At 39.3% G+C, this 10,106-nt stretch overlaps 1 protein-coding gene across 2 annotated transcripts; it reads right to left on the bottom strand.

Moving 5' to 3' along the window:
- Positions 1-7,450: 7,450 nt before the first annotated feature.
- On the bottom strand, positions 7,451-9,531 carry RPS24 (ribosomal protein S24). Of its 2 annotated transcripts, XM_010000721.1 has the most exons (4): positions 9,461-9,531; positions 8,901-9,110; positions 8,334-8,444; positions 7,451-7,468 (listed from the first exon to the last, which is right to left on the bottom strand). In XM_010000721.1, the coding sequence occupies exons 1-4, from the start codon at positions 9,491-9,493 to the stop codon at positions 7,463-7,465; spliced, it is 360 nt and encodes a 119-aa protein (XP_009999023.1). In that variant the 5' UTR covers positions 9,494-9,531; the 3' UTR covers positions 7,451-7,462. The 2 variants fall into 2 exon arrangements, with proteins under 2 accessions (XP_009999023.1, XP_009999022.1); XM_010000720.1 differs by lacking the exon at positions 7,451-7,468 and having other exon boundaries at positions 8,060-8,444.
- Between the last annotated feature and the right edge of the window lie 575 nt (positions 9,532-10,106).

Here is a 10,106-nt window from a genome sequence, read left to right on the forward strand (position 1 = left end):
GTAACCTGCATACTTTGCTCCTTAAATGAGACATTTTCTATTAACAAAAAGAACACACATCACCCATTTATCCCTCTGCAGTCTTCTCACAGAGTATGTTTAAGTACAGCATACCCCTTGTCTCCAACTTTATTTCAAGCCTCTGATAATACTAGCTTCATTTTTTCCCCCTCAACATTTTCAGGCCTGTTACAAGGTGCTGCCTAAACAAAACAACCTTATTCCCCAGGTGATGCCAAATTTACCATCTTTGTCTGTATCACAGTTCTTACCTTTTTCCATGATGCCAGGAGACTAATCTCTGTTCTTCCTAACAGAGGCCACTTCTCTGGTAAATCTTCCTTTTTTAATCTACTATAGTTTGCCTTTGGCCTTCTAGTCTACAACCTACTTCTGACAGAAGCCGCCATTTTCTGGCTCTGCCTCACGTGTCTCACTGCAGAGCTGGAACATCAGCAAGAAGTTGGACTACTTGATCAGTTTCAACTAAGTTGAGCCCTGAGGGTTCTGCACGGCTTTTCAAATATTTCGCAGGAAGACTTCATTTACTCTTACTAGTCCAGCTGTATGATTTTGAGTCCTTCCTACAGAAAAACCCTAACAATTTCTGTGGTATTATAACCTTTGTAAAAACCACACAACTCAAGTCCTAGCCATCAAAAATAGCGAATAGCTAATGGAAGTCCTTTTATGTATATCACTTAGAGATTACTCATCAGCACTTTGAGGAGGGCCTTCTCCAAAAATCCTTCAGTCTGATTTGGCCTGAAATACTGAAATATGGGGGCCAGGCCAAAGTCTAAAGGCACACAACAGTGACAAAAGCTACTACCTACAGATGATGGGTTGTGCCAAGATCAGCAGTAAATCAAAAGGTACCTTCAGAACACAGTAGGGATAGAAGTGAAGATTCCTGTTCATCAATGCTTTCCACTTAATTGTTTTACCTCCCACAGGAAAGGGGATTAACCTAGAGTCTCTTCACAGCATGACATGTGCATTAAACTTCTGAAGCACAGAACATCTGCTACACACTGCTTAGACTCTAGTGTACAAAGGCAGAATGTTGGCAGAACAGAAACTTGCAGGAAAAGCTTATCCCTCCAGACTGGTGAAGCACCAAGATTTCACATGACAGCTATTCAGCTGCCTGCCATTTTCCCGGTGGAACAACAGGAGAAAAGGGGAGCCAGATCAACACAGAATGTTGCAGAATAGTGGGAAAACCAAAACAGTGATCTGATTTAATCAGTTAATTCTAGATCACTTAAAGTCAGTTTGAGCCCTTCCTTCTTCTTTTGTGCTTAATGCATGATAGTGCAAAACAAGAGTACAGGTTATGAGTATGTGGTTGTAACCTAACCATGCACCAGAGAGAGTTCAAATGTTCTATGGAATCACTAAGTATTGTTCAAACATAAAGCTTTACCCAGCAGATCCTTTGTTGATTGCTTAAAACTAAGGAGGCTTCTGAAAAGGGCAATCAGAATTCATGCCAGCACTCTAGAGCTTTCAAGTAATAAACACTTCGAATACACTAACTGCACATCCTTTGCAGAAACAGATGGGTTTCCTCTCAATTCAAAGAACCAGGGAAACAAAAATATAACTTAAAGCCTCAGATCCTAAACACTATTTTCAATACATCTTTTCAGAGGAGTCGACCTCTTTGGCAGGGGACAATTTTGCTTCCTTTCAGCCCATTTCATGCTAAATTGCTACACAGGTCTTCCTTGTAGTTGTATTGCTGTGTTCACACTACCCTCTAGTGACTGATCAATTATATTTAAGAGCATGACTATTCTCTCATGTGAGGATTGTATACATAAAGGTTTTACTGCAATTACTTTTAGGTTCTAGCTCTAAGCATTACCTACACATTTGTCCCATATCCCTATTTTTTCAGTCACCAGAAACGTACAGTCACCTACTCAAAATTTGTGCACAGTGGATCTAAGTAGCAAAACAAATCCCACTTTTAATAAATTCTCTTAGCAATTCTTCATTATTTAATATATTTGCAAACTTTGGAAAAAATATCCAATGGGTACCTACCTTTGAAGGTCTGTCTTGTGAGTAAAAAAGTCTCTTAATTTCCCCAGGACTTCAGAATCTATTGTTATTCAGAAACTATTATTTTAGAAGCAATTACTCGATTTTACCATCCCCTTAACTAACATCACTACTTCACGTATGTTTAGAAGAAACTGGAGTATGTAACCCTCCACCAGGGCAATTTCCTACTAATCCCACTTCCTAACCTCCATAAAGGCAGAAGCTCTACTGCATGAGGTACAGGTAATTTACTGTACAGCTAAGAGTGTGATGCTGCTGAATTCAGACAATAGCAACGCCCCTAGTTTAAGACTCAGACTGAAGATACTAGTCGAGGCATTAAGTTCTTACCTCTACTTACTAGATCTTACATGGAAGTTACTAGGAAAATAGTATCCCCTTCCAACCACTTAACTCTACAGGGTTGCTGACTTTCCCCCCAAGCAGTAGACAGGACTTACCTGGTACAATATGATGCCTCAATATACAGGTAGTAAAATTTAAAAATACCGTACTTTGGTAGGAATAAAGTCAGTCTTAATCAGCACAGATGCTAGACCTGCCCAGTCTGTCTCAGTCCTATTTCAAGTACAAAACTTCTATTTTGCTTTCTACTTGAAACCCCTGCACCAAAATGCCTATACTTCTAGCACAGAGAATGCCTCAGCCAGCTACTAATCCAATCCTAAATCTTATAATCATGGAATGGTTTGGGTTGGAATGTACTACAAAGATAATCTAGTTCCACCCTCCCTGAACCGGTAGACACCTCCCACCAGACTGGGTTGCTCCAAGACCCATCTAACCTGGCCTGGAACACTTCCAGGGATGAGGTATCCACAATATCCCTGGGCAACCTGGGCCAGTGTCTCACCACCATCCTCATAGTAAAGAATTTCTCCCTAAAATCCAACCTAAATCCTCTGCCAGTTTAACACCATTACCCCTTATCCTATCACTATACACCCTTGTAAAAAGTCCCTCCCCCAGCTTTCCTATAGGCCCCCTTGCAGGTATTGGAAGGCCTCTGTAAGGTCTCCTCAGAGCCATCTCTTACCCAGACTCAACAACCCCAACTCTCTGTCCTGGTTTGAGCCAGGATGAAGCCAATTTTTCTTTTTACTGATTTTTTTTTTCCTTCAGTAGGCTTTCTTGTAGCTAGCAACAGTGTGTTCTGCTAGGCTGATAAGACAGTGGAATGTTTTTCTAACTACTGAGGCTTCAAGGCTGCACCTGCACTCTGCCAGCTCAGACACTATGGGGAGATCTGTGACCCCCCCGTAGGAGGCTGAGTTAGACAGACAGCAAAATTGGCCAAAGATATTCCATTCCATATATCTACGTAAGCTCAAAGGAAGGTCAGAGATCACAGAAGACAACTTCCTTCCTTCTGCTTCTTCCCTTCTCTTCCGTCCATGGCCGGCGTCCAGGGAGGACTCTGTTCATCCATCACTGTCGATCCTTAGGCTCGAGCTCTCCTGACCCCCATAACTCTGCTTTCTTCAGCAGCAGCTCCGGGATTCCTCGGGACTCTTCCCAGTTCAGGGAAGTGCTGTGGGAGTTGCTGGGGTGGGGGGTGGCGAGAGGCTTTTGCCTACACCTGAATCTATCTGTATATAATTGTATATATTTTCTTGTATGATTCATTAGTGTTTTAATTAAAGCTGTGTAGTTTAGTTTTCCAACTATAAATTGTTGTCACAGTTTGACTCAGGTCCGACAACAATGCTCTCGATCCCCTCCCCCTCCCACCCAGGTAGGGAAGGAGAGAGAGAAAAAGAGAGAGACTTGGCTGGATTGAAAACTAAACTACACATCCTGGCTCAAACCAGGACACTCTCTCAGCCTGTCTTCATAGGAGAGGTGCTGCAGCACACTGATCATCATCTACCAGAAGGAAAAGTAAAGGTGTACTACACAGTTTGCAAACCAGAGACAGACTGCAGAGCCTGTTCTGACAATCCATGAACAAAAGACAAGCCAAGATGCCTTCATTAGTAAAAAGCTTAACTCTAAAAATATGAGGATCTATCTTTTGTCTACACATTTTGCTCTTCCTTCAGCTATGTTCTACAGGTCTATATAATATAGGCAGTCAAACAAGCATATCTTAAAAGGACTTTCAAAACCAGTTTGAACACCAGATGACAAAAGCACTCCTACCTCCATGAACTAAAGCTGCCGGCTTGGAACTATACTGTCTGTAAAAAGCACTGACTCACTTAAAATTGGTAACCAAAACAAGAATTGTTTAATTATGAAAAATTTTAATTCAGTGCCAACAGTACACCAATCTTGAATTTCTCAGACTTTACAAAATGGTAGCTTTCAAATCAAAACCAAAGGACAAAACAACATTTTATTGTCATTGTTTATTCAATGTTAAAGCCAGATGAGCAGCTTCTTTGCAGAACAATTGTACATACTTCTTGATAGAATGTCATCTGCAAGGGAAAAGACAAATCAGTGCCACATAATTAAAACAATGTTTATACTCTTAACTTTATGGAGCCCAAAAGCTGGTTCCCATGTAATTCAGGTGAACTATGCTGCCTTTCTTCAAAGAACATAAGGTTCAAAATTTCACAGTACTGTCATGGGAATAAACAAGAGCCCAGTTTACACCATTTCTATGCAAGAGAGCAACAAGCTACAAATGCTTTACCAGCTTTCTGTCTAAGACATTATACTCACTAAATCAGCTCCCAGACAGACTGTTTCTGTTGCTTTAAAATGAGTTATTCACACCACTTGTAATAAAACTAGAGTTTTGTCTGTAACAGTCATTACTGACACCACATCCAACTCACTTATGTTCCTATAGCAACCATATAAAAATATAGCCTAGAACTGTTGTAAGAGTATCAGATTTGTTTACAAGGAACTTACTTGAAATAAGTGTCTACAAAAAACAGAAATTTGTCCTCAAAATAGAAATCATACAACTTCAATATATTTAGGACACAACCAGTCCTATACTATCCTCACCTCAGCATACCTATAAAAGAAGAATGTAAGTCTTGTTTACAGTAAGACTAAATAAGCAAAGGTGTTAGCAACAGTAAATCTGAACTGCCTGATTTATTACTTCAGTCTTCATAATAATCAGGTATTTCATGTAAGTAGAAGTCACATAAATTAGCAACTTGACAGTAAGCACAAGTCTGTCTTAAGCTCTTGTACTGGGTTCTGCATCAGCACAGTATCGTCTTTGCAAAAATCAAGATTGAACCTGTGTCACTGTAATAACTACAGGCTACTAGATGCCTACCCTTACAAAGCATTCAAGTTATACCTGTTATCCATTTTCCATCTGAGACAGGTCATTTACTGAAAAAGAAAAAGCATTTATTAATAATAGTTTATCGAAGTTCTACTACTGTAGAAGATGGAGCTTTCAGCCTTTTTACTAACACGCAGAATATATTTTTCCATTACCACAGTGAAATGTGATAGGGAAACCTCCATGTTTTAGCTACTGCAGATTTCACGCATTCCTTCAAAATCGAATGTGACGTAACAACAGCTGTTTACAGCTTGAGTAATACTCTAAATGTAACTGCATGTTCAATTATTCCTACAGGCTACAATTGTTTCAAATGCCTACCCACTTCCACCTCTGATCATGTTATTTAAACATACATTCGGAAGGCCCACATGTCAATGACTGACACAAGTACAGCCGTGACATTAAAAATCAGGGTAAGGGGTTTTTTTGCACTTGCTTTGAAGGCAAACACTAAGGGGAATCCAAATCTACTTGTTGCAGCTTTTATCCAAGTTCTGCTAACTATACAGCTACGGAATATATTAATACAAACTACTTCTAAATACTTGTCTTGAAACTTCAGGGGAAGTGACAAGAGGAAGCAGCAAAGAAAACTTTTAAGTTAGACATAAGCAGTTTATGTCTGAACTAAAAGTTCAAGTATAATTCACCATTCCAATCATGACTACATGGTACATAACTCTTAGAACTATGGAGACTTGCCTGAAGACCTCAGAATCAAATGTCTACACATTTCTGAGATTATCAGTTTTCACAGATTGCGTAGGTAGACTCCAAAATATAATCCAAGACTCCTATTAAGTATTCCTTCACATGGCTGTCACCAAGAGTGTTGAACTATGCCACACCATTATGTTTAAACATGCATTTTTCAAGACAAAGCTTTAAGGTAAGTCTTATCTGCTTTTTTCTGTGATGCAGCACAGAGCTCTTTTCAACCAAGTTATCCAGAAAGCAAGTAAATTAGTTTGTCTTTAAATCTAATATGAAGACAAAGATGAACGAGACTGATTAAACAAGATCTAACTTATGTATATTTCTCAACTAGAAGATAATTTTAAAAGCCATTTAAAAACCTCTAATCCAAAACACAATTTGCCTACTACTGAGACTGTATGCTCGTTTGTGAAGCACTTGATACCGAAGTCACATCTATATAATTACCACAGCACATGATTGTGGTCTTATTTTTAATGTGTTTATATGCTTTAAGAGAATTTCTATGAACCAGAAAGCTTTAGTAACTCAAGTGACAGACAGTCAACTGTCTTCTATTAACACTCAGTAACAGTTACCTTCAAGTGCAAAATTCTTAAAGGGAAAAAGTTCATTCATACTAGTGGTATCAGTGCAACACTAAATTACTCCCCTGATATTCACAAGAGGGTGTAAGTTAAGTGTTACTACTATACCAAATGCTACTTTGTGCTATTATGCACTGTAAACAACTGTAGGACTTCATTATTAAAGCATTAAAGCAGAAAGAAAAAAGGGGATCCAAATATTATCTAGTAGTTTGCAGCAACCCTAGCTTATTTCCATCCAAAGAAAACAAGAACTTCACTTAGTAAGTGAAAAATCCCATTTAACAGGGCAATTACTGGGGTCTGTGTCTTACCCTGGAAAACTGCAGGAAAATAGCTAAATACAGTTTAATGCTGATGACTCTTGTCATTTCCAGCCACTGTCTCAAATGCACGAAGCTGTGATGTGACTTAGTTTTCATAAAGATGCATGACTACTTTCACACAAAGATCAAGTTACACATGCAGTTGCACTGTACTACTTTGAGCCAGAACCTGCAGTGTTCTGAACCAATGCTTCACATGAATAGCATTGAGTTCTCTGGATGTCTTCTCAGTTGGCATTCCTTATTTTAAAATTGTCACACTAGTTTCAAAGATCTTGTTCACTATTATCCAAATCTTATTTCTAAATCTCATGGACTAAAGTTCATTAGGTAGTTATCTGAATCCTTATAGAACAGAAACAAGTTTAAAACCAACATTGAGCATGCAAGGCAGTACAGTGCATTAATTAAAAGATGGACACAGGTTTCTGTGATGTATATAATTCAGTCACCACATCCATGCTTATTTTCAGTACCTGCTAGATACTTCATTTCTGATGGAGAATTCCCAGAAAGTAGGAAAAAAAGCAGAAGTGAAGATTACTCAAGTTTGACATGTCAAAGCACTTCAGCAGCTACAGAGCTAAGTGTCAAAACCCATCACTCTACCTTCCCTCATTAAAACACTTGAAAAAACCCACTTAGCTGCATAGCTTACTCAGTACTTTCCCTTGGATAAAAAGCTGTTAATGAAGATAATTGTCTTCACACCCAGCCTAGCCCCCAGTTTTAGTTGTTTTTTAACTATAGAGGAACAACTCACTCCAAGCTGCACACCTGACAGGCTTGTATCTAGTACCAGCCAATGTAAGAAACTCCTGTCAGGGGAAAAAAAAAATCTTGGGAATCAGTCACTTAGAACCAGGACAAAGCAGGCATTCTACCTTACTTCTACTCACACACTGACCTCACTGCCTGCATCACCCCGTATTGTTAACAAGGTATCTTCTGTAAGTAACATAATGAGGAGCAGTAACTTTAGAGTAAACATTAGATATTCAGGTGTTCTGAGTAACAAGTGTTAAGAATATCTACTTTGTGTATTGCAAGGCTGAGTGATGATGTTAGAGCAACACTATTAAGATTTACAGAAGTTTAACTTTAGTTCAAGTGACATGTAAGAAATAATTTAAGCAGCGCTGTTTTGCATTATACATCAGGTAAGCTTGCCACGGTGAGGAGCAAAACTAAGCTACTGAGCTGGTAGGAAGCTATACAGCACCACATAGATTACCTTCTGTTATCCAGTAGAACAGGTGAAACAAATGAAAGAAAAACAATGTTATTTTGTTGAAGAATTTCTAATCAACATTTCAAAGGCAGTATGCTCACTTTAGTTTACAGATATTCTCATCCTACCTTCTTGCCAGCACCAACATTTGCCTTGGCTGTGCCCCTGACTTTCTTCATTCTGTTCTTACGTTCCTTTCGCTGCTTCCTAGAAGTCTTCTTCTTTTCATACAAGCCATGCTATTAAAAAACGAAACTACATTTAATTTTCTTTCACGGATAGTGACATCTGAAATTAAGTTTTACTGTTTCTGGACACTTCAAATACTGTTTATATTTGAAATAGTCTAATCAGTGAGACAAATCGCTAGTTGATACATATTTCAATGCAGAATAAAAGCATAAAGCAGTGTTTGTATCAGTCTCATCTCTTATACTCCTTTGATATACTTAAAAGCAGTTAATTACCTATAACTGCTAAAGATCATTGGAATTTTGCCTTTTCAATTGTCCTGTAACAAATTAAAAATCCTGCCAATGCAAATGCTAGCCTATACTAGTGTAAGACCTCTTATGTAACTCTACATACACCAACAATACCAACATAAAATTTTAGCGTTCATACATGTAAATCATGAACCACTTACTACTTCAAAACCACCATAACTGCTTTCAAGTTACCATAGAACAACATACCCTGGCAAGCCTGTGCTTTGGTTCATTTTTCTTTGCGTAGTCCAAAGAATCATAGATCATGCCAAAACCTGTTGTCTTGCCGCCACCAAAGTGAGTTCTGAAGCCAAAAACGAAAATTACATCAGGGGTCGTCTTGTACATTTTCGCCAGCTTCTCCCTGATTTCTGTTTTGGGGACTGTGGCCTTTCCAGGATGAAGAACATCAATCACCTAAGAAAGAATTTTTACAAGTTGTATAAAAGCAAGAGAAAGTCAATATCCAATAGCAGAGCCAGACACTACAGTTCCACCACGATTCTAACACTTAAACTAACCCATCCTAGCAACAGAAGTATTGTTAATATGATACAAAAGTGCCCATACTAGTTTTATGCTTTAAAAGACAAAACAGCTCACTAACTCATCATCAAGATTTACCTTCAGAATGCATTTAAACCTGTAAGCTCTTAGAGTAACAACTCTGGAGGTTTTACAGGTTCTTAACTTACAGTAGCTACAGAACACGTGCAGTTCAGAACAAACATGCAACTACTTAAGTGCAATTTTTTGTCTTTTTTTACCATCTGCTTGCGCTGAAGCAATCTGTTTGTCATGAACTTCCTGGTTCTGATGGTCACAGTGTCATTCTGCCAAGAAAAAATATAAAGGAATAAGAAAACACACTAATGACACGTATAATTTAAATTTAATAGACGTACAAATAACAGACGGCACAGCAGCAGTCAGCAGTCTCTCAGATGCTGCCAGGGAACTCATGATTTAGGCGAGCTAGACCTGTCTTGGAAGCACCATCCCTATAAAGCATACTTTGACGGGTACACACCAACTACAGCCTCATCCTCCGTTTCCAACGCATACGTACGTACAGCGAAAAGCTGAAACAGCTTTTAGTGCAATACATGGATTACAAGCCCAAGCGCTACAACAGCACAATGCAAAGTTTCCTTAACAAACCTGTGCTGCTGGTTCCTTTACGCTCCCAAACAAGAACAGCCACAATGAAAGAACGCGATGCACAGAGCTCCTTTAGCACCTCGAGAACATCCCCGCAACACTAATCGCTACCAAGGCCTAAGACTGCTCTTACCGACCAAGCAGCACGGCTACACCGCGGGCCCCGCACACGCTCCAGCGCACAGCGACGGGCCCATGGCTACCCACCCGCCAGGCCGCGGGAGTCCCGGCTGGGCACGGGACGAGAGACCC

Source organism: Chaetura pelagica, unplaced genomic scaffold (genome assembly GCF_000747805.2).
Source record: "Chaetura pelagica isolate M959 unplaced genomic scaffold, ChaPel_1.0 scaffold166, whole genome shotgun sequence".
NCBI classification, from domain to species: Eukaryota; Metazoa; Chordata; class Aves; order Apodiformes; family Apodidae; genus Chaetura; species Chaetura pelagica.